Here is a 24,924-nt window from a genome sequence, read left to right as displayed (position 1 = left end):
ACTACAGGAAATAGTTTGCTACAGTGATCTTAAAGAACTGTGCTCTTACAACTCCTCAGACTGAGATATCTAAGAGGGTTTAAAGAGGAACAGTATCTTTGGGGGAAAAAGAAGGAAGGAAGGAAGGAAGGAAGAAAGGAAGGAAGGAAGGAAGACAGGAAAATGGAAGGAAGGAAGACAGGAAAATGGAAGGAAGGAAGGAGAAAGCCTAAGCAGATTCATCAAGGACAAGGTTGGATCCTAACAGGTACATGTCTGTGGCTGTATGGAACAATTGCAATTCATATCAACATTTTATATGAACAATCCTAGGCTACATGTCTTGACATAGATTCAACTCCAGCAAAAACCAGGACAGACCTGAAGGTTTCTAGCCATGTCACTGGAGTTGGGCAGGGACCCCACCTGCTGGTGACAAGATAGTGTAATTGGTTTTTATCCTGTTGCCTTGCTTTACTGAATTGGCATTAGAGACTGTGTGCATACTGTAAGGAGTAAGGTTTTTCTGTCCACCGCCTAGTCTTGTCCCGCCGCCGTGCCAGCCCCAAATAATACACAGAGACTCTGTATTTGATACAGTGCTGTTGGCCCAGTTACTTGTTTCTTATCCGCTAGCTCTGTCTTAATTATTAGCCCATTTCTATGTATTTCCATGTGGTTTTACCAGCGAGAGGTGGCTGGTGGTTCTTCCTTCTCCAGACTCTCCATCTTGACTCCTCCTTACTACTTCCTCTTTCCTCCTTGTCTCCTAGTCCTTCCTATCTTCCTTTCCTATTGGCCAACAGTGCTTTATTCATTAACCAGTATAATAAACATACAGAATGACATCTCCCATCATCTCCTCTTTTCTGTCTAAAACAAAAAGAAGGGTTTTAACCTTAGTATAGCAAAATATATCACATAACAGTTATCAAATAAGAATCACAGTTAACATTTAGTCCATTAACATTTAGCAAGATTTAAAGACAATATTCCAACATCTACCCTATCTTTGTGAGTCTGAAGTACTGTATGTAACTTATCTTTAAGCCTAACTAAGGAAAAGTATAACCATAACTATCTGTCTTCAATTCCTTCAAAGACCACAGAAGGGTAATATACATCCGGTAGAACCTGCTGGTGTTCATCTGTCTAGGTTGTAAGTTATTTCTCCCTGAATAAACATCTATTCGGCCTATTTGTTTATCCTGATCATTATTTAACCACAATAGCATACCATATCTTAGGGTGTATGTAGCTGTATTTGTTTACCCTGGTCCTTATTTAACTGCGATAGCACACCGTGTCTTAGGGTGTATGTAGCTGTGATAAACACCCTGACCAAAGACAAGGGTTTGTTTGCCTCGCACTTTCATATCGTAGTCCGTCAGTGAAGGAAAATAAGGCAGGAACTCAGGGAGTCAGGACAGGAACTCACACAGGGCAGGAGCCTGGAGGCAGGAGCTGATGCAGAGGCCATGGAGGATGCTGCTTACAGGCTTGCTCTCCATGCCTTGCTTAGTCTTTCTTATAGAACCCAGTATCAACAGCCCAGGGATGGCCCCATCCACAATGGGCTGACCCCCACCACACACACACACATTGCTACTTTTATGAATCATAATGTAAATATCTGTGTTTTCCGATAGTCTTAGGTGTCCCCTATGAAAGGGCTGTTCAACTCCAGAGGGGTCTCGACCCATATATTGAGAAACTCTGTTCTAGAGGCTTGCCTGTAGCCCGATCTTATGGAAGTATTTTCTCAACTGAGGTTCCCTCCTCCCAGATGACTATAACTTGTGTCGTGTTGACACAAACTAGCCAGCACAACATAGCTGTTGAAGAACGTTTACAGCATCTGTGATGCAGAGCACACAGCTGAAGAGGGGGCCACAGTGACACTGGTGGGTGGGCACAGGCTGAGGTGCAGATGAGGGAAATCGTCCCCACCTCCTGAATTCACACCCCTCCAGTGCTCCATCCTGTTTGCTTTCCACACACTTCAAATGAGATAGGGGAAGCGTGGGAGGAGACAGTGTGGTAAATGATTGTAGATAAACTCCAGAACTTCAGCCTCTTGGGTCATCTGTCCTGTGCTGCAGATTCCCCTGAACACACTTGAGCTATCAGACTCATCCCCGGGGTCAGATCAGCGATGCATTTGTCTCCTCTAACATTCTGTCTGATGGGCAAAAGGAAACTTTAGCTGTACTGGAATTGCATGATCCACTTAGTAACGGCCACTGCTTTGAGATGCTTTCTGTGCTCAGGCCCTGAGCTCATCAGCCACATGATACTATGTATTTCACCCCCATTTTACAAATGAAATAAATGTTAAGAAAACGTTGCTACAGATATGACTCAGTAGGAAAAAGCATGAGAACCCTAGCTTGTGTCCCCAGCACCCACGTCAAGAGCTGGGCATGTTGTGAATGCTTGTAACCCTGGTGTTGGTGGCTGGAGACAGATGAATTCTGGGAAGCTCACTGGCTTGCTAGCCTAGCATGCTTCTGGTTCATCTGGAGGTTCTGTCTCAAGGAAACAAGGTGGAGAGTGATGGAGAGTGATACCTGACATCTTCCTCTGGCCTATATGCACAAACAGGCTCATACACTGCACAGACAGGCAGGCAGGCAGGCAGGCAGGCACGCACGCACGCACGCGCGCACACACACACACACACACGAAAATTTTTAAAAAAGGAATGTTATATTGGGGCCGCAGAGGTGGCTCAGAGTTTAAGAGCACTTGCTGCTCTTGCAGAGGCTCAAGGCTTAATTCTCAGCCCCACATGGCAGCCTCTCCTCTCCCCTTCCTTCTCCTCCTCTCCCTCCCTCTCACTTTTGAGACCAGGTCTCAGTCTGTAGCCTAGAATGATCTGGAATTTAAGATGTAGCCTCGACTGACTGGAACCCACAGTAATTCTCCTGCCTCCCAGGTTTCCTAGTGCTGGGATTTTAGGCATGAACCCCCACACCTGGGTAGGCCTTGGTTCTGAAGTTGCTTCTGAAGAGGCAGGCCTTCCACTGTCCTTTAAAGTTCTCAGCCTGTATTATCTTCTGACCCCATCGTTAAAGCCAACTAACCTTACTTGCCAGGTGTAGTAAATGACAGGATGCTCAGATACATGAAGCACATATATAAAAACTTAGCAGCATCAAACTCAGACTTAACTGGATTTATCCTGTCTGGCAACATAGGCTAGTGTAGCATGAAGTAACAGATCTCCCAACGTTCTGCCCCTCTTCCATTGTGCGCCCACAAGCTTCTGAGCCTGTTTGTCTCTGGAAATGAAGGGCATTGGCTCTGCAGGCAGATGCAGTATGCGCTGCAAGCAGCCGGGAGATGATACGGGAGGGGATAACGTCTGCTTTGACCTCGAAAAAAACACCCAATACAGGTCGCACACGGCTGGCCGGAAGCCGGCCGCCCAACTCCAAGATGGCGTCTGCAGCTGCCGCCAGGAGTCAAGATGGCGGCGCGCAGCCACGCCTGCGCCCTCAGGTCTCCGCCCCCGCCCCGCCCCCGCCCCCCAGCCTCGCTGGCGCCGGGGGCGCGACTCCCGTTGCCGTGCGCCGGTTGTCCCCGCCGCGGCGGCTCCGCGTCGCGCGCCATGCGGCTCCTCTGCTGGTGGCAGGCACTGCTGTGGGTGCTGGGCCTTCCGGCCCGCGGCCTGGAGGGTGAGTGCGGCCGCGGCCGGGAGAAGCGGCTGCGCGGGGCGGCCGGGCCGGGCCGGGGCGGGGCGGCCGGGGCGGAGGGCGTGCGGGGCGCCCGCCGAGGCGTCCGTTCCCGTTAGTGATGAGCGCCTCGTTATTGAGAGTGACCAGATCGCTCTCGTCGCGATGCCTGCCAGCCAGTCCTTCTCCACCCCAGAGGCGGCCCCTACTAATACCGTCGTCTCGGGGAGGGGAGGGATAAACAGTTTGTCAGCTCGCACTTGGTGGCAAACGCCAGATCCTGAAGTCTCTCCGACTTCCCGTGCGGGAGTCTATCCTGCTGGAGCACTCTTTGAAGATGGCCACTCTTGCGCAGTATGAAGCAAAGACCGGCAAACTTGACAGCAGATCCTGGGGACCGTGCACATAGGACCCCCTCAGTGAGGAAGGGAAGCCGCTGTGAGAAGAGGCCTTAGCTTGATCCACCCCTATTAAAGCCCCTTTCTTGACAGAAAAAAAGTTTTTCCTTCCCCCGGGATGCCCTGCAAGGAGACAATGCTGAGCTCAGAGAAGGGTGATGCATAGTAACATAAATAATTATTATTTGGTGTTTTTGAGACAGGGTTTCATATAAGCCTGGCTGGCTTTGGATCCCCAATCCTGCCCCCTTCACTTCCCAAGTATTGTGGTTATGACACCATACCATGCATTTTTGATTGCTGTTGTTGTTTTGAGACAGCCAGATTGGTGACTCTTCTGCCTGTCCAGTGCTGGGATTACAGACCTCATCGTTCCCACTTGATTCACAACCACTAAACCTCGTGGCAACATTATACAGCCAGAGTTGAGGGTCAATGTGTAAGCTGGTGTCTGCCAGATCTCACAGGCAGAATTGTGTATTTCCATCCCATTTAATCATTGGCCTTGAGAGTGAGGAAGGGGTGTGGGCTAATGGGCTCTCTTGACTTTGGAAGACACGGGAGCAAGGGCCAAGGAGGTGAGCATGTTGGCTCCCCAGGCTCACTTCCCAGGACTTGTTACAGGCCTGCTCTGTCCTACCCAGAAAGCAGCAACGCTGCTTTGCTCTCTTTGGCCTGTGCTCGCTGTCTTGAGGTTCTAGACCGTTTCTGTTGCGGCAGCCATGAGATAATGTGAGTACCTAGCTTTCCCTCTCCCATCCTGATCTTGGAGTTCTTTAATACCGCTTTGAAGACCAGTGTGACAGCTCAGGCCTGTGATCCCAACCCTGCACAGGTGGAGGCAGGGTCAAGGGTTCAAAGGCAGCCTCTGCTATACAAGACCCTGTAACAAACAAGCAGGAGGAACAAAACAATATTTCTTGTCGTTTCTCTACATTCAACGAACACATTAAATGTCCCTCAATACATTCTCAGATTTTCCAGGGTTGGAAGTCATCATGAGCTCATTGCAAAATGCAAGATTCATTCATGCATTCATGCAGTTGCCTTCCCTCCTAGCAGATACTACTGATGGGTTAGCATCTGGGGCTAGGGGTGCTGCCCAGGTGCCTAGGAATGGGGGTGAACACCTGCTCTTGAGATCCAAGATCCTATGCTAATCTTTACTAGGCAGTAAAATATCAGATTGTTATTTTGTCACTTGTTTTTTTTTTTTTTTTTGAGGGCTGTCACCCTAGAAATCCCCCACCTCAGATTCCCTATTATCCGGGTTACAGCTATGAATCACGCATCCGGCCCACTGTCAGAGCCTTCTCACGGATCATATGCCTTGTACTGTTGGGCACCAGTGTGCAGGGAAGGGTTAGCCAAAGTAGAGAGCCTGCCTTGCTATTTGGGGGGCAAGACAGGCATCAAACGAATACAAATTATTAAGTGAATTATAAGGGTGCAAAGTACATCAAGGAAAGTCCCAGGACATCATTGGGTGCCATGTGGGGACTGCTTACCCTGGTCTAGAAGTTAGGATAGATAGATGTTCCTGTGGAAGTGTAGTGTGTCCATCTGAAGGATATTGAATTTGCCTGGAGGTGAAGAGGAATGGTAATAGACTTTTTTAAAAAATAATTCATTTAATTTTATATTTTATGTGCATTGATGTGACCGTGTCAGGTCTCCTGGAACTTGAGTTGTAGATAGTTGTGAGCTGCCTGCCCTGTGGGTGCTGGGAACAGTCAGTGTTCTTAACTGCTGAGCCATCTCTCTAGCCCCTTGTAGAGGGCTTTCTTAGCAGAGAAACCATCCTGAGGAATGGTCCAAGGCCAGTCAGGGATGGTGAAAGTGATCAGGAGCCAGACGGTATGGAGTATAAATCACACAGAGCAGTGTTTTATGTTGGGGAGAAGTAAGAACAGGTTTGCGCAACCTCTGGTTCCGCTTGGACCGCAGTGAGGATTGCCTTGGGGAAGTTCAGGTTTGCCACAGCCTGTTCTGCGCTTCCTCATTAGGCATCCTTGCATGGAAGGCAGAGCGCCTCATGAGAGAGGCTGAAAGGTGGGAAGGTACTGACTCTGGGTGGTGCTGTGCTCCCTGGAAGAGCAGGTCCAGTGCTCCCTGAAGAGCAGGCCCAGTGCTCCCTGAAGAGCAGGCCCAGTGCTCCCTGAAGAGCAGGCCCAGTGCTCCCTGGCAGAGCAGGTCTAGTGCTCCCTGGCAGAGCAGGTCTAGTGCTCCCTGAAGAGCAGGCCCAGTGCTCCCCTCCCATCTTCACTTTATTTCCCCAGCAATTTACTTGAAACTAGTGATACAGCAGTTGTGATCGTATGCATGCCTCAAGCAGCAGTCTGTCAGGTTAAATAAGAAATTCCCCTCTTTTGACAGGGTCTAGTGAGACAGCCCTGCCTGGCCTGGAACTCACAGAGATCTGCTTGCCTCTGTCTCCCAAGTACTGGGTTTAGAGCTATGGGCCATCATCCATTATTATTTCTTAGGGTCTCTGTTACCTTTTCCTAACTGGGTCTTCACCCGAGGCTTTTTATCTGTTGTAGTTCGTGTGACAATTGAAAGGTTTCTGGTGTGCTCTGTGTTTATCTTTTTACTTGGCACCTGTCAGTTCAGCAGCCCTGACTATGGTCTCCATGGCTGCTAGGAAAATGGAAACCTTTTCCTCCGTCGGGGTAGGCCTCATTTTGGAAGGTAACTGTAAGTCTTGGGGTTCATTTGCTTTCGAGTCAGATGTGACAATGTGCTGCCCTGCTTTAGTTGCTGAGGAGAGTGGCCACGTGTGGCGGGAGGAGCAGCCTGACCCAGCGCTCCAGGTTGGGGCCCTGTACTTGGATGAAGAGGAGGCTGCGAAGGGCCATCGAGGACAGGAGAGGGTGGCGGAGCCTGCCAGTGCCTCTCTGGGGCCGGGGCCCCGTGGAGACCCCGTGGTGGTGCTGTCGGTGATTCCGGGTGCAGCCGATGACCCACGGAGCGCCGAGGCCCGAGATGGCACCTGCAGTACACTGGGAGAGGACCCGAGCTGCAGCCAAGAGAGCCTCTTCGCGATGCACGGTGTGGGTGGCTTCCCAGAGCGGGAGGAGGAAGACTACGCCGAGTCTGGAGCAGCTGAGACTGAGCCAGTAGCCACGGAGGATGCCAACAGCACCGACAGCCTCAAGTCCCCCAAGGTGAACTGTGAGGAGAGGAATGTGACCGGGCTGGAAAATTTCACCCTGAAGATTTTAAACATGTCCCAGGTAGGAAGCCTGCATTAATAATGTCTCTGTCTCTCCAAATTTAACCCTTACGATGTAATACTCTAGTACCAATCAACTTTCAGATGGACATTGCCCCCCTGGCTGGTCTCCAACACCTGGGCTCAGGTTGGGTGTGACTAGAGGGTGTTGCCACCCTCAGCCTCATCTCCGTCCACCGTAAGTGAGGGTAGTGTTGGGTGGCGGCCCCAGTGCAAGTGTATGGGAAGATGAAATATTACTACAGTCCCTTATGTGAAACTGGATGTGGTGGTACAGGCCTGTAACCCAGTTCACACGGCCAGCCGCAGCTCTTTAGTGACGGTCTCAGAAAAGACAGGGGTTTGACAGGTATCCCAGGTTGGCCTTGAATTTGCTATATAGCAGAGGATGACCTATGACCTTAAACTTTGGTTTTCCTGCCCCCAGGTCTGGAGTGCTGGGGTAACAGGCCTGAACCACCACACTTAGTTATATGAGGTGCTGGGGATTGAACACAGGGCTTTGCCCATGTAAGCATTCTCTCAACTAAGCTGCTATCTTAAAAAGAAAAGACTTCAGCCAGGTGGTGGTGGTGTGGATCTCTGTGAGTTCGAGAGCAGCCTGGTCTTTAGAGCGAGTTCCAGGACAGGCTGCAAAGCTACACAGAGAAACCCTATCTCGAAAAACAAAACAAAAAAATTAAATCAATCAATCAATCAGTTAATTAAATGTGCATTGGTGTTTTGCCTGTGTATACACTGTATAGGGTGTTGGATCCCCTGGAACTGGAGTTACAGACAGTTGTGAGCTATCATGTGGGTGCTGGGAATTGAACTTGGGTGCTCTAGAAGAGCAGCTGGTGCTCTTAAGCATTGAGCCATCTCTCCAGCCCCCAAAAGATGTTTTTTAGGTGACCAGAGGCTAGTCATTCTTGTGATAATCTTTACCACCAAGTCTCACGAAAAGCATCCTGGTGGCAGGTGGGTGCTTGGGGTCAGAGGCACAATACTTTTCTTTTTTATTGCTGAGACTAGCTCAGGGATAGACATCTGCCTAGCATGTAGAAGGCCCTAGCTTCCTTCCAATCCCAAGTACTACCAAAAAAAAAAAAATCTTAAAAAGTCTGAGTGAGGGGCTAGAGAGATGGCTCAGTAGTGAAGAAAGCATTCATCTGCTCTTCCCAAGGGTTCAAGTTGCCAGCACACACACTGCATGGTTCACATGCACACAGAACTCAGCTCCAGGGGATCCAGTGCCCCCTTGTGGCCTCCTCGAGCACCTGCATGCAGGTGCATACACCTACACTCAGATACCCACACGAGTAAAACATAATAAAAATAAATCTTTTTATAAGAAAAGAAAAGCGATGACTAAAGCGGCAGTTGAGTGTTTATGCTGGGAAATGTGCCAGTGATGAAGTTCTCATCCTCTAAAGAGTGTGAGTCTAGTGTTAGGTCTGCAGTGAGTGGGACCATTGTCTCAAACCCCATGTTTCCTGTTACTTGGATAAACAAGGGTATTCTGGAATAATGGTAGACAGTTACTGTAGATGGCTAAGATGCAGTGGTGGCTCAGTGTCATAGAGGACATGGTGTATTTAATTCATGAAGCTTCCCCATTCCCTCCAGAGTGTCTTCTAAGCACTGTTGTTAGGCCATGCGATGTCACACACGACCTGCCAGCCTGGTGACAGGGACAGTGCCCCCGTGAACTGCACTAACCTTTGGCCGTACACATTGACTTTAGCTCTGCCAAGATGACAGTTGGAAATTGTTTATGTGTTATCTTTTTCTTACTGAAACAAAATGCCTGAGGCCATCAACTGAAAAAGAAAGAGAGCTTGTTTGTGCTCACAGTTTTGGAGCCATCACTTGGCTGTTGTTTTGGGGCCTGAGGTAAGGAGCACCATGGTGGGAGCACATGGTGGGAAATACCTCCCCTCCTGGGGACTGGCCGGTAATAAGAGAATGAAGATGTCAAGGTTCGAGGCGTTGCACACGTTTAGTCCCAGCCCTGGAGAGGAAGAGGCAGCCTGGTTATCCATCCTGTGAATGAAAGAAAACAAGATGAAGGAGCGACAATCCCTTTCAAAGGCATTCTCCAGGGGTGGAGAGGTGCTCTGAGGTCAGGAGCACTGGCTGCTCTTCTCAGGACCTGGGTTCCATTCCCTGCACCCACATGGCAGTCACAACCTTCTTTCTGTACCTCGGGTTCCAGAGGATCTGACGTCCTCTCCTGACCTCCACAGGCACCAGGCACACACGTGCACAGAAACAACAAAGGCATGCTCCAGTGACCTATGACCTCCCACTGGAGTTCACCTTCTGATGTTGCAACTATCTTCCAATACTCACAGGCGGAGGAGTAAGCCTCTAACAAGAGTGCTTGCTGCTTTTCCAGAGGACTTTTCCAGAGTTCGGTTCCAGACACCCATGTTGGGCATCTCAACAGCCTGTAATTTCAGCTCAGGGAGTCTGATGCCTTCTTCTGGTTTCCATGGCTTCTGCATGCACATATGCATACATTACACGCACAAACACATAAGTAAAAATTATATATATATATATATATTGAGACAAGGTTTTTCTGTGTAACAGTCCTAGCTGTCCTGGAAGTCGCTCTGTAGAGCAGGCTGGCCCTGAACTCACAGAGATCCACCTGCCTCTGCCTCCTGAGTGCTTGGATTAAGGGTGTGAGGCACTGATGCCCGGCAACATGCATACTTGTTTGTTTGGCTTTGTTCTGCTACAGGGTCTCCCTCTACCCCTGACTGCCCTAGGACTTGCTGTGTATCTAGGCTGTCCTTTAACCTAAAGAGCTCCTCCCCTCCTTCCTTGCCTAGGTCACACATGTACATTTAATGCTGACTTTTAACTGTTGTCTCTCCCTACAGGACCTTATGGATTTTCTGAACCCAAATGGTAGTGACTGCACATTGGTCCTCTTCTACACCCCGTGGTGCCGGTTTTCTGCCAGCCTGGCCCCCCATTTTAACTCTCTGCCTCGGGCATTTCCAAGTCTTGGCTTTTTGGCATTGGATGCCTCTCAGCACAGCAGGTATCTTTGATGTGGGTGCGCCTCCTTCCAGCTGATGGCCGAAGTCACTTGAGGCCCTTGTTGGTTTAAGCTACAAATAGAGAGCCAGGCGGTGGTGGCACAGGCCTTTACCCCCAGCACGCAGGAGGCAGAGGCAGGAGGATCTCTGAGTTCCAGGACAGCCAGGGCTGTCTCAAAACCAAACAAAAGCTCCAGGCAGGGAGGTGAGCAGGGCTTTGAAGGGTGAGGAGAAAGGCCGGTGTGGGCGCTGCTGCCTGTCAGGCCCTTCTGAGTGCCGGTGCTCTCTAGGCTCTCTAATGAAATAGCCCTGCTCTGTGTGGGTGCGAGTGTGGCAGGTAATGGCATTTGATGGCCTGGCCGTGGCTAGCGGCCCTTGGATGGTCCTGAGGAGACTAAATTAGCACACGTGGTGTCACAGTAGGACTTTCCTCTGTGACAGTAGCTTACAGTATTGCTTCCCAGCCCTGTGCTGTGTCTGTGCATGCTGGGTTTGTTTGTTTGTTTGAATTGTCATCTTCTTTTTAAAGTGCTTTTTGTTTATTTATTTATGTATTTTTAACATGTATATGGGTGTTTTGGCTGCATCTGTGGCTGTGTACTTGCCAATGGAGGCCAGAAGAGGCTGCTGGGTACCCTGGAACCGGAGTTATGTGAGCCACTGTGAGGATACAGAGAATCAAACTCAGGTCCCTCTGAAAGAGCAGCCTGCGCTCTTAACCATCTCTATGCCCGCTTTTTTAATCTTAAAAAAAAAAAAAAAACAAGTATCTATCTTTGTGCATGTACCCATGTGTGTGGGTGCTTGAAGGAGCTAGTAAGGGGTGTCGGGTTCCCCAAAGAGAGAGAGACAGTTACAGGAAGTGGTGAGCACTGGACGTGGGGGTGTTGGGTCCCCAGAGAGAGAGAGAGAGGGAGAGAGGGAGGAGGTGGTGATCACTGGCCGTGGGTCCTGGGAACCAAGCTCTGGCTCTCTTCAAGAGCAGTATGCACACTCACGGAACCAACCCTCCAGCCCCTTTGCTTTCTCTTTTTCTTTTCCTGTCATTTCCTTCTCTCTTCCTGTTTACTTTAGCGTTTGCCCCTTTTTTGAGATAGAGGCTCACTGTGTATCCCAGACTGGCCCTGACTTCTCAGTAGTCTGCGATTACAGGTGCGACTCACCATACTTACACTGCATGCATATTATAATAATGCTGTAACGCGTTATAATAATTATGTATTTAATATATGAACAAATGAATACACTTACAGTGACACTGCCCTTGTCTGTGTTTATTTTATATTCACAGGGCTCCTTAGTCTCCTTTCTTACGCACAGCAATGGCTTTGCACTCTTAGCCAAGCAGCAGTGAAAGGTGCTGCTCATCACCATGCCTGGCTTGTCTTTCAGTTTTATTTTTTTACATTTATTTATTTACCTATTTATTGTGTGCATATTTACTGTTTATGAAGAAATAAATTGTACCTCAAATTAGTAATTATCATTTTTTAAGGATTTATTTATTTTTAAGATTTATTTATTTATTATGTACACCGTGTTCTGCCCACATGTATTCCTGCAGGTCAGAAGAGGGCACCAGATCTCATTATAGATGGTTGTGAGACACCATGTGGTTACTGGGAATTGAACTCAGGACCTCTGGAAGAGCAGCCAGTGCTCTTAACCTCTGAGCCATCTCTCCAGCCTGATTTATTTTGTTTTTAAGTTTACGGTGTGTTAGTTAGGGTTCATTACAGGAACAGAACTTATAGAATGACTCTGTATATATTAAACAGGGATTTATTAGGAGTGGCTTACAGGCTGTGGTCCAGCAAGTCCAATTGCTGTCTTCCAGTGGAAGGCCAAGAATCTAGTAGTTGTTTTGTCCTTGAGGTCGGATGTCTCAGCAGGTTTCCAGTCTACATTGGAATCCCAAAGAAGTAGGTTCTAATATCAGTGAAGGAATGCCTCCACAGCAGGATGGATGAACTTGCCAGCCAGAACGAGGGCAAGCAGGCAAAAAGCTAAAACTTCCTACTTCGTCATCCTTTTATGTAGGCTGCCACTAGAAGGTTTGGCCCAGATTTAGGGTGTGTCTTCTTCTCAAATTATGTGTATTTAGGGTGAGTCTTCTTACTTCAGGAAAAATCCCTCACAGGTGTGTCCAGCTGCTTGGGTTTTAGTTGATTCCAGATGTGGTCAAGTTGACAACCATGATTAGCCATCACATGTGGTATGTGAGTGTCTGCTTGTGTGTGGAGGCCAGAGACTGTGATGCCCGGAGCTGAAGTTATGGCAGTTGTGAGCTGCCCCGCATGGGTTGTCCCTCTAGGAGAGCAGTGTGTACTCTTAACCATCTCTTCAGCTCTAACTTAGTGACACTTTGTCTGCTCGGGATACCGGGCTGTAGGTCTGGCCTAAGCATAGCCGCGCCGGTCAGGCTCAAAAGCATACACTGGACTCAGAGCCTTAGGCCTGGCACTCTCCCTGTGCTCTGCCCCAAAGGCTGCTAGTCTCTGCCTTGCTCCCTTCTTTTGCCTCGGTTGGGTGCCATATGCTGATTTTGGAGGATGCTTGTTTTCATTACAGGGTTTGAACATGCATTTGATTCATATGCCAATGTCTGAATGACAAAAGTGACATTGCTCACTCAACATTGATAGTTTAGCGACAGGAGAAGCTGAGGCTTAGTGAGGTTAAATGATGACCTTTCCCAAAGGTCATACCACTGCCAGAACCAGGCCAGCAGGCTGCTTTCTCCAAGTCCCCCTTCCTGGCTGTGAGCCTCCTGGTGTGTGGGTTGAGTCCTGCATTCCTTTGCACCAATTTGCCGAGGAATTTCTTACTGTGTACTGTACCTCTTTGAGGGAGGGATGGCCATTCTGAAGTTTGATTTTTTTTTTTTTTTCCTGTCAAAAAAATTGACACACCATGTTTTATCCACGAATTAGAATTTTCTGGTCTGAGTCATTTTGACATTTGGAGTTAAATAGTGGAATCATTAGGTCGTGGCTGGAACCATGTGCTAGCATCAGTTGAGTTGGGTTGCAAAGTAGGGTGCCCTAACCCTGACCTGTCAGGAAGTGCCGAGGAGCAGGCCAAAAGTCAAAAGTTGGACAGACTAGTCACGTGACAAAGCATGCTTTTGGGCTTTCTGACTTAACTGCCTTCTTTCTCTTTCAGCCTTTCTACCAGATTCGGCACTGTAGCTGTCCCTAACATTTTGTTATTTCAAGGAGCTAAACCGATGGCAAGATTTAATCATACAGATCGAACTCTGGAGACCCTGAAAACCTTCATTTTCAACCAGACAGGTAGGTAGGGGTGTGTGTGTGTGTGTGTGTGTGTGTGTGTGTGTGTGTGTGTGTGTGTGTTTGAAGACATGGTCTCTCTGTGTAGATCAGTCTGGCCTCAAACACACACAGTGTGGTTGTATCTTCTGTCTGGGTTGTGGCTGCTAACTGTTGTGACTGAGATTTAGCTGTATTGTTGGGTGTGGTTAGGTTTTGTTTGTTTTAATTGTGTTGTGTTCCATTTATTTATTTAGTTTTTGGGTGCTGGGGTGGAGCCTTGGCTGTCCTAAAACTGACCCTGTAGACCAGGCTGACCTGAAACTCACAGAGATCCACCTGCCTCTGCGTCCCAAGTGCTGAGATTTAAGGTGCATGCCACCATCGTGTGTCCCATTATGTTGTTTCAATTCCATCATGTTTGCTGAAGCGTGTGACCCCATGGTTTATTTCTTGTAAAAGTTGGTGGTGAGCTGAAGGAAATTCCCCTCCTCAGAGACGTCCAGCCCCAGTGGTGAGCACCCTCTTCTCCCTGAGTGCCCTTCCCGGAAGTGAGTGCGGTCTAGAGCACACCTCAGTGCACATTGTGCTCAGGTTCCCTCTAATGTGACACAGCAGGGACCCTGGTTAGCTCAGAGGTGAGAGTGAAGCACTGGGGACCCTGACCCCTGACAGGGAGAGAGAGCCATTGTGTTTAGTGCTCGGAGATGGATTCGAGGTGCCCGGCATCATTAGAGGTCACTGGCCCAGTGGTGGGCCATCAATCCAACAATTCTTTCAGTAACTTATTTAAATATAAGTCGACATGTGGAAACATTTGCAAGTGGTCTTGCTTGTTGAGCTTTGGTCCTAAGAGAACAAAAGGCAGCTCTAACAGGACGTTGAGTAGAAAAGCTCCGAGGACTCACGGAATTGTGGAGTTTCAGCTTTCAGCTGCTGGAAGGATTCCCAGTCCTTTGATGTGGTGGGGAGAAAGGGCTAGTGACAGATGACACTGGCACGCCGGGGTGTTTACTTTAGGCTTGCTTGTCATTTTGCATGCCACGCATCATACTTCAGACAAGCCTTGGATGTGATTTCTGTCTAATTTGAAACAATTGATTTGTCTTTCAGGTATAGAAGCCAGGAAAAATGTGGTGGTAACACAAGCTGACCAAATGGGCCCTCTCCCCAGCACATTGATAAAGACCGTGGATTGGCTGCTTGTATTTTCCTTATTCTTTTTAATTAGTTTTATCATGTATGCTACCATCCGGACTGAGAGCATTCGGTGGCTGATTCCAGGACAAGAGCAGGAGCATGCTGAATAGAGAAAGGGGAGAGGAGGAACCCTAGCCAGGCTTTGGCTTCAGGGGAGACAATGCCCGGGATTGTAATACTGATTTACAAGGGAAGTCAGATTCAAGAATCATGTTCTTGGTGAACTACTGAGGCTAAAGAATTACATATAAATGTGTTTTTACTGTGACAGCTTGCAGATGCAAAAGTATTCACTAGAATTGACTGTTCTCGATTTTAGTACTTGAACACAATGGATTTCTCTTCTAGCAGGAAAGTGTGCTACCAGGAAAGTAACCAGGATGGGTGTGGACATCTGAGCAGCACCTGGTGTGGGAAAGAAAAGGTCACATGCCCCTTGTTTTGTGATCTTTGCTGTTTCTGAATTCAAAGAGGTTTTACTTGCAGATGGTACGAAAAAAAAGTTCTAATTAAAACATATTAATTCTGTGTTAGAGTATGAACTTTAGTCAGTTGTGTATCCAGTGTGCATGATTTGAACTTTAAAACTCTGAACATTGAGCTAGGCAGCTTTGGGAGGGAGAGGCAGGTGGATCTCTGAGTTCAAGGCTAGCCTGGTCTTCAGAGTGAGTTCCATAATGATCAGGGCTATAGAGAAACCATGTTTTGAAAACCCAGACAAGCATACCTCTGAACACTGAGCTGGGTTGAGATCCAAAGGAAGTATAAAACACTATTCTTCAAAGCCACTGAGAAACCCTGTCTCAAAACCAAAAAAACAAAACAAACAACAACAACAACAAAAACCAAAACCAAAAAACCAAAAAACCCCCAAAACGCAAAACACTGTTCTTGCCTGAAAGTTGAGTCTAGTTGAGGACACATTTAGGAGAGTGACAGCCTAGGCTGCTGAGATGGCTTAGCATATAAAGATGCTTGCCACCAAGTGTGAAGACCTGAGTTCAGTACCCTTGTTTTGACCTCTACATGTTCACAACATGTGCTCTTCATACACTTGAAAAATCATAAATTTCTATAGAGGCAACATATAATTTATATATACATCAATAATAATAATTATCATTGTTGGTCTTTAGAGACAGGGCGTCTCTGTGTAGCCCTGGCTGTCCTGGAACTTGCTGTGTAGATCAGGCTGGCCTGGAACTCCAGGATCCTCTTGCCTCTATGCTTAGTGTTTTTTGAGACAGGATTTCATACAGCCTTGGCTAGCCCGAAGTTTGTTATGTAGACAAAGCTGGCCTTGAATTCATGGAGTTTCTCCTGTCTCTGCCTCCCAAGTGCTAGAATTAAAGGCATGCACACTGCGCCTGGCTTGATAAATTACTCTCATACTAATTGCTTCCAGAGTTTTAGACATTATTTCGGTGTGTATAAAATACTCCTCATTCCGTAGAAACAAACATAGCGTTGTATTGAGAGTTTACAACTTTATGGTGTGTGTAGTGTCATGACAGCCCTTGTTGGGTGTCCCCTGGAGAAGGGGACTGTGACTCAGAAAGAGACCATTACTTCTGTCTACAAATGAGCAAACTAAGGCTGAGAAATAGCTAATAACTTGCCCAGCTTACTAAGACAGTAAGTTGAGAGCCCTGGCCTGTATTTACAAAACTAAGAGAGAAAAACAAGCAAACCTTAGTGATTCTGACTCTCACAGTAACATTTGAATCATCACTCTGAAGGCCAGCTACTTTCTAAACTTCTTTGCCATACTGATTCAGTTACACACACAACTCAGTCTGCTGCTACCAAATGTCTTCATGTCAGTATGCTAGCTGAAGCTCGGAATAACTCAGTGTTGGCTGTGCGGCTTTCGGACCTTTGTTGTAGGGTTTGTGTTGTTTTCTTCTTTGAATTGGAGTCTTGAGGTGTAGCTCAGGCTGGCCCTGGACACTGGCTCTTCCTGCCTGTGGCTCTTCCTGTGAGATCCCGGATGTGTGCCACCGCACTTGGCTCCAAGCCTAGAGGACAGGCTCTGCATTTTTCTATGCCACAGCCCAGGTGACCTTTGACTGTTTACCTCTGCTCTTTCTCCAGGGTGTTGTGATGATAACAGAATTCAGCTTTGTATCAGGTACTCTTTGTTGGGATGAAGCCACCAAAAGGGGGTTATGGAAGAAAGTTTACTTTGGCTCACGGGTCAGGAGAGTTGGAAGTGTTGGGGAGGGAGGGAAGGGAGGTGAGAGATCACATTTTTAGCTGCAGACAGGAGGCAGAGAGTGGGCTGGGAGTGGGGGCAAGGCTCTAGCCCTGTGGTGACACGCTCCAGCAAGGCTCCTCCCTCTGCAAAGTCCATGACCTCTGCAAGCAGCACTGCCAGCTGGGGACCAAGCTCAAACGCCCTCACAGTGGGGCATGCCCCTCGATCGGACACCACAGGCACCTTTAATCTTTGTTAGTTTTTGAGACAGGGCCTTCTGTGTAAGCTAGACTGGCTCAAACTCCCCAGCTACCTCAGCCCCGAGTGCCTCTGTAGTGATAGAGGTGTGTGCTACCACACTTATCTGGCAGGACGCCTTTATTTTATCAAATGATTACTATTTCACTGTTGCTAATGGGTTAAGGCATTTTCCTTTTTATTTAGTGCGTAAGTGTCCAGGCGCATATGCGGTCAGGGGACAACTTGTGGGGTCACTTCTCACCTTCCATGATGTGGGTCCGAGGGATTGAACCTGAGTCAAGTGCTTTTTCCTGCTACATCTTTCTGGATCCTGGTGGCTTTTTTTTTTTTTTTTTTTTTTTTTTTAAATGAATGAGGCAGTTTATTAACCCAACATCCTTTGTTCTAATGCTTCTTGTTGGCAGCTGCCACCTGTCCAGCAATCCTGTCCAGATCTCTCTGTCCCCGAGGTGTTAGCTTTCGGCCCCCATCTTGGTCCTTTTCCCCCATTTTCAGCCCCCCCCCCCCCCCGCCAGGGCTCGGAGGAGGCAGCGGGCCACGCTCTTGGAGCCTCTGCTGAAGTGGCTGGGTCTGACACCGTTTCCCTGCCATTTTCCATAGATCTTGGTCATGGAGCCAACTCCGGCACCACCGTGGAAGTGTGGGTGCCATGCTGTGGAAGCAGCTCGTGTGTAGAAGCAGTCATCATAGGCGGCAAGCTCTTTGTGTTTGGCCAGCTTGACTGTGTCCACCCATCCAGGGACTTTCAGCTTCCCAACTTTTTGAGGAAGGCTGCCCGAGCTCTGGCGAACTCCTGCTGGTTAAAGTCTTTACAGTAACTCCGTGCTACCAGCCAGGGGAAAAGCTCCTGGTAGCTTTCTTAACCTTAGGCTTTTAAGTAAGTTTAACACACTTGCCTTTTTGTTTGTTTGCTTGTTTGTTTTTTCGAGACAGGGTTTCTCTGTGGCTTTGGAGGCTGGCCTGGAACTAGCTCTTGTAGACCAGGCTGGTCTTGAACTCAGAGATCTGCCTGCCTCTGCCTCCCTAGTGCTGGGATTAAAGGTGTGCACCCTTCCTCCCCCGGCCACACTTGCCTTTTTAATCTGGATATTATAGTATTCTCATTTCCTTTGGAGTATCTTCTGGAGTGAGGATTACTCTTTCAAAAGTGGGATTTCAGGCCAGTCAGTAGTAGTAAACACCTTTAATCCTAGTACTCGGGAGGCAGAGGCAGGCATGGTCTAGAGAGCTAGTTCCAGGATAATCAAGGCTACACGGAGAAACACTGTCTCAAAAAACAAAAACCAAACCAAACAAAAAACCAAAAAGAGGCACATACACACACCCACACACATGCATGCATGCACGCACGCACGCACACACACACACACACACACTCACACGTTTGGTTTTTTGGTTTTGAAGCCAGTGCCTCTAGAAGAGCAGCCAGTGAGATGTTCTTAACTGCTATCTCTCCAGCCCCAAAGAGAGGTGTCTTAGTCACTGTTCTGTTGCCGTGGGGAGACATCATGACCATGGCAGCTCTTATAAAGGAAAACATTTCATTGGGGCTGGCTTACAATTCAGGGGTAGTCCATTATCATCAGTGGGAAGCGTGTTGGCACAAAGGCAGATATGGAGTAAGGGACATGTTAGAGGAGAGGTGGCTCCATTCCAAACCCCAAAGTCAAAGTGGCACACCCTGTAGTTGGGCTTAACTTTGGGTGGCCAACGAGAGGACGTATTAATTGTGAAAGCTTGGCCTTTAGCTTAGGCTTGTCTCAGCTAGCTCTTATAACTTAAATTAACCCATGTTTTTAAATCTATGTTCTGCCATGTGCTATTACCTCTCTTCCATCTTGCATTTCCTGTTTCCTCTCCATGTTTGGCTGGCGACTTTCTTCTCCAACTCCTCTCTGTCCCTGGAAGTTCTGCCTAACCTCTTTCTAGCTATTGGCTGTTGAGATTTTATTACACCAATCACAGCAATACATTTTCTCACAGTGTACAAATACCCCTCAACACACTTCCTCCAACAAGGTCACACCTGCTACAAGACCCCATGTTCTAATATTGTGCCTCCCTGGAGACCAAACATTCAAATCCATGAGCCTATGGGGCCATTATTCAAACCATCACAGAAGGATTTTTAAAAAATGCTTTTTATTACCCGATGAGGCTCTATTCTAAAGTCTAGGGAGTGAGAGAGTGACCACGATTTCTAGCAGACCAGTGGCCTTGCTTCTAATGCTTAACTAAAACTACCCATATGGGGTTCCCCAGGAGTGAATTCAGAAGGAGGTTATTGCCTGGAGAGGAGGGATATTAATTAGTCAGAAGAGGTGAGGGGGTTGAGGTGGAGGAGACAGCTCAAGCTTAGTTCCAGCATCGCAAGCCAAGCACAGCGTCTACTACAGAGACACACTGTTAAAATTATTTTTTGAACTTTACTTTTGTATGTGTGTGGATGTTTTGCCTGTATGTATGTGCATTGTGTGTGCCTGGCCTTCTGAAGGCTAGAAGAAGATGTCGGATTTCGTGGAACTGGAGTCACAGATGGTTGTGAGCTGCCATGGGTGCTGGGAATAGAACCCAGGTCCTCTGTAAGGGCAGCAAAGTGCTCCTAACCTCTGAGCCATCTCTCCAGACCCGAAAGCCTTTTTTTTTTTTTTTTTTTTTTTTTTTTAATTACAATTAAAAATGTGTTTGTGTGTGAGTGTGTGTGCAGAGCTCTCTCCACCCACCAGTGGGTCCTGGGGAACAAATAGGTCAGCAGGCTCGGCTTGAAAAGAAACTTCATCTGCTGAGCCAGCTTCATGGCCCATCTGGTGGCTTCTCTGGTGAGTGAGACACTCACAGAGTGGCTGTTGGATGATGATGTCACTTTCCTAGGCTCTGACTTCTTTCTCTTGCTGCTTTGTAGCTAGACTTGAGATGCCGTGGTTTCAGATGGGTGTTAAGGGAGAATGATGCATTGCTACTTTGTTAACACCCACCAATTCATTCAGTTCTCAGCTTTTCTCTCTCTTTCCCTCTCCCAGTCTGTAGCCCAGGCTGGTGTCCAACCAATCCCTTCTGCCTGTCCTTCCCGGTGCAGAGACTCCAGGTGAGTAACACACGCCCTGGAGGATCCTCACTTCAGTATGCAAATGTCAAGACTATTTCCATGATCATCAACACTCAGGGAAAATACTAGAATCAAGACTTAGTTTTCTTTCTTCCTTTTTTGAGTATCTACACAGGGTTTCTCTGTGTAGCCCTGGCTGTCCTGGAACTCACTTTGTAAACCAGGCTGGTCTCAAACTCCTAGAGATCTGCCTGCCTCTGCCTCTGCCTCCGAGTGCTGAGCGTGTGACACCACTGCTCAGAAGTAAGACTTTTCTTTTAATTCTACCCTTGGCACCTCATCCTTAGGCATGAGCCTAAAGAAACCCAAGTTACTTCAAGTCAGCGCTGCCTCAGAGTAGCCAGAGTTTTTCTTTTCCAGATTGTTACATCTTGCCAATCAGGTCTAGACTGAAGTCTACATTTTAGGCTCTTTTGAAGCTTTATTTTTTTTCTAAGTCTACTTGGGATATAAGACTGCTAACAATTGTGAAATCAGTCATAAATGAACTCTTTAGTACCTATACCCTTAGCCAAATTCTCCATAAAGCTGATAAAAATAAGAAAATGTACATTTTAAAGACAAGATCTTATTATGCAGCTCTGGCTCTGCTACAACTATGTATCCCAGGCTGGCCTCTAACTCTCAGCGATCCACCTGCCTCACACCCTGAGTTCTGGGATTAAAGATGTGCACTACCATGTCTGGAAAACTGGTAATATTTATGTGCTAATTTAGAAAAAATAACGGAGCTGGGCTTGGTGGCATGAGTCCATGATCTCCAGCTCCTGGAAGGTGGAGGCGGGTATTCAAGGTGAGCCTCTGCAATGTTGTGCTGAGGCTACATGAAACCGTTTCTAGAAAGGAATACAAAATAGTTACATAGCAAAAAACCCAAAAGGATGGCCAGGCTGTGGTGGCACACTCAGGAGGCAGAGGCAGGTGGATCTGAGTTCGAGGCCAGCCTGGTCTACACACACAACCCTGTCTCAAAAAACTAAAACCAAGTCAACAACAAAACAAAACAAAACAAAAAGGATACAAGCGGAACTAAAGGCTGAAACATTTTAACCAAAACTTAGAACAGCGTTAATTTTATTGTCAATTACGTCTCATGGAAAAAAAACTGCAAAAGAATAATAAAGATTTACACACACACACAGATATACACACAGACACAGGCACACACACACACACGGCATGTGGAAGTCACACACACACACACACACGGCATGTGGAAGTCACACACACACACACACACACACACACACACGGCATGTGGAAGTCTCTCTCTCTCACACGCACACACGCACACGGCATGTGGAAGTGTCTCTCTCACACACGCACACGCACGCACATGGCATGTGGAAGTCTCTCTCTCACACGCACACACGCACGCACACGGCATGTGGAAGTCTCACACGCACACGCACGCACACGGCATGTGGAAGTCTCTCTCACACACGCACACGGCATGTGGAAGTGTCTCACGCACACACGCACACACGCACACGGCATGTGGAAGTCTCTCTCTCACACACGCACGCACACGCACACGGCATGTGGAAGTGTCTCACACGCACACACGCACACACGCACGCACGCACACGGCATGTGGAAGTGTCTCACGCACACACGCACGCACGCACACGGCATGTGGAAGTCTCTCTCTCACACACGCACGCACACGCACACGGCATGTGGAAGTGTCTCACACGCACACACGCACGCACACGCACACGGCATGTGGAAGTCTCTCTCTCTCACACACGCACACGCACGCACACGGCATGTGGAAGTGTCTCACACGCACACACGCACGCACACGCACACGGCATGTGGAAGTCTCTCTCTCTCACACACGCACACGCGCACACGGCATGTGGAAGTGTCTCACACACACGCGCACACGGCATGTGGAAGTGTCTCACACGCACACACGCACACACGCACGCACACGCACACGGCATGTGGAAGTGTCTCTCTCACACACACACACGCACGCACGCACACGGCATGTGGAAGTGTCTCTCACACACGCACACACGCACGCACGCACACGGCATGTGGAAGTGTCTCTCACACACGCACACACGCACGCACGCACACGGCACGTGGAAGTCTCTCTCTCTCACACACGCACACGCGCACACGGCACGTGGAAGTGTCTCAGCAGGTCCTCGGGTCTCCCTGGAGTGATGCACCTGTGCAGGCCACGCAGCAGGAGCGCGCTCAGCCGCGCACGGAGCGGTGTCCCCGCCAGCCCGGGGCTGCTCGCCCGGCCGAGGCAGGGCGGTCTGGGGCGGGCACGCCGGGGGCCTTCGGGGCCTGGGCCGCGCGTCAGGCACCGCGCCGGGCAGCCCGGGCCATGGCGGCGGCGGCGGGGGCGCGCGGCGCCCTGCGCGTGTTGGCGGCGCTGCGCGGCCGGGGTGCGAGCCGGGCGGCCATGGTGAGTGCGAGCGCCCGGGGCGGGAGACCGGGCCGGGGCTGGGTCGGGCGGCTGCGCGCGCAGACCCGGCGGAGCGCCGTGCGCGCGCCTTCGCCCCGGCAGCGGGCAGGCGGCGGCTGGAGGGCGCGAGTGAGTTCGAGGCCAGCCACGGCTACGCGGCGGCACCTGCCACAAAACAACACACCCCGAGCAGCTTCCGTCCAGGCGTATGAGCTCGCTCTCCGCAAACAATCTCGTCCAAATCAAACAACAAAAATACCCCAAAATCTAAAAGTGAAGACGTGGTGAGCTGATGGGCCGTGGCCATGTGTGTGCTGGGGCGGCCCCGGGGAGGCCACTTAGCGGGCCAGGCTTGGTCGTGAGCTTTAGGAAGAATTAGCAAATTACCTTTCCTTCCACGTTTTTGAACGGCACATCGATTTCTCACCACTTCTAGAGAGGACATTTTAAGTTTTCCTACTTCAGACATTAGTGTTTTGGCTGTGCGTTGTGTCGTGTAATTCCTGCGCCTAGAGAGGCTGAGGCAGGAGGATTACTGCGAAGCCAGACAGGAGCGCCGCGATGCTGCCTGGGAGGGGTTTGGAGGGCGAGTTGGAGCGAGGGTAAATCGAGGGGAAGTTTTAGCACGTGGCTCCATCTAGTGGAAATGTAGCATGAAGCGCAGTTTTCATTTCCAGCCGCTCATTAGAGCCCGTTAGGAAATTTTTTGTATGAATAAGTCAACAGACATCGTTTATAGTCATGTAAAAGTTCTATAATGAATTTCCTAAAGCAAATAATTTTCCTTTTATTACATAGAATTGTTGAAGTCAGAAAATTATTGCTGATAATGTCCATTGTTTTTGACTAATTACTCTAGAATTTTTTTTTTTTTTTTTTTTTTTTTTTTTTTGTGGTGTAATCCGGGACCAGTCATTACATTTGGTTAACATGTTTTTAAAAATTAATCTAGTTAGGACAGTTTTTCATACAGGTGCATATGTGTGTGAAGTTCAAGTACACTAAACACATTCTCCTATGCGTCCTTCCCACTTGTTTCTTTTCTTCCAATAGAAGAAGGAGTGAGATTTCCTTTTGTCTGTTTTCAGTGAGATAGGTCTCATGTAGCTGAGGCTGGCCTCGAACTTGATATATTAGTGTTGTGGAATACTTAACTATGTAAAAATGTGTCACATTTGTCCTTGTTGCAGAATATTACTTTAACTGCATAAAGGTGTGTTGCATTTGTTTATGCTGCATTTGTGTGTAGTTATGCAAAAATGTGTTGCTGTTTTACCTTGTCTACCTAAGGTATCTGAGGGCCTAATAAAAAGCCAAATGGCCAATAGCTATGCAGTAGAGGGACAGGTGAGTCTGGAAGACAGAGAAAATTAATAGGGGAAGAGAAGAGGGAAGAAAAGAAAGAAGGGATGAGGGAGAACGAGAGGGAGCCACTGGGAGCCACAGCTGCCAGCTGACAGAGCAGGCAGTGTAAGCCGGACACACAGAATGAAAGACAGGTAGGAGCCCGGGGCAAAGGGTAGATGAAGAGAAACAGGTAGAATAAGTTATAAGAGCTAGGGGACAAGCATGAACTAGGGCCGGGCATTCATAACGAATAGTAAATCCCCATGCCGTGATTTGGGAGCTGGTGGGCGGCTCAAAAGAAAGCCTGCTGCACATTTCTGCGTTCACCTTCCACGTGCTGAGAACACAGACATGCACCACCACCCTGGTTGTGAAATTTCTTTAATATGTAACATGTGAAATAGCCCAAAATTCTGTACAGCGTGATTGCTGTCACCTAGGTGTGTCTCAAGGCATACTCCTACCCAAAGTGCTCTGATCTTATAAAATCATGGCGTCTGGGAAGGAGTGAGGAAAGACTTTGATTTGAATGGCTGTCCTGAGCCACAGTCTCTGTTGGCCGCCATCGCGCAAGGTCTCTGCTTTCCCTTTCTCCTTTCAGCCCTTCTTTCAGCCCTTCTTCCTCCATCCCTCTCCCTCTTTCTTTGAATCTTGCAGAGGGGATGTAGACCAGGCTGGCCTTAAACACACAGATCCGCCCGCTTCTGCCTCCTAAATCCTGGGATTAAGGTGTACCCGGAACGATCTCTTTTAAATCTTTAAAAAAAAAAGTCTTGACATTTTGACACT

The 24,924-nt window shown here is 48.4% G+C and overlaps 2 protein-coding genes and 1 pseudogene across 2 annotated transcripts in view; 2 read left to right on the top strand and 1 right to left on the bottom strand.

Moving 5' to 3' along the window:
• The first annotated feature begins 3,548 nt into the window (after positions 1–3,548).
• Txndc15 (thioredoxin domain containing 15) lies at positions 3,549–15,064 on the top strand. Its single transcript, XM_051194202.1, has 5 exons — positions 3,549–3,659; positions 6,812–7,290; positions 10,163–10,326; positions 13,490–13,620; positions 14,710–15,064. The coding sequence occupies exons 1-5, from the start codon at positions 3,593–3,595 to the stop codon at positions 14,904–14,906; spliced, it is 1,038 nt and encodes a 345-aa protein (XP_051050159.1). The 5' UTR covers positions 3,549–3,592; the 3' UTR covers positions 14,907–15,064.
• A 2,550-nt stretch (positions 15,065–17,614) lies between these two features.
• LOC127229417 (40S ribosomal protein S19-like) lies at positions 17,615–22,709 on the bottom strand (annotated as a pseudogene).
• Positions 22,702–24,924, top strand: part of Pcbd2 (pterin-4 alpha-carbinolamine dehydratase 2) — a 49,737-nt gene continuing 47,514 nt past the window's right edge. Inside the window, exon 1 of the mRNA XM_051194084.1 lies at positions 22,702–22,788. Coding sequence (XP_051050041.1) covers positions 22,708–22,788 — 81 coding nt within the window. The 5' untranslated portion in view covers positions 22,702–22,707. The remainder of the gene's footprint in view (positions 22,789–24,924) is intronic.

The sequence above is a fragment of the Phodopus roborovskii genome, unplaced genomic scaffold (genome assembly GCF_943737965.1).
Source record: "Phodopus roborovskii unplaced genomic scaffold, PHOROB, whole genome shotgun sequence".
In the NCBI taxonomy this organism is placed as follows: domain Eukaryota; kingdom Metazoa; phylum Chordata; class Mammalia; order Rodentia; family Cricetidae; genus Phodopus; species Phodopus roborovskii.
This window is presented reverse-complemented; position numbering and strand designations above follow the sequence as displayed.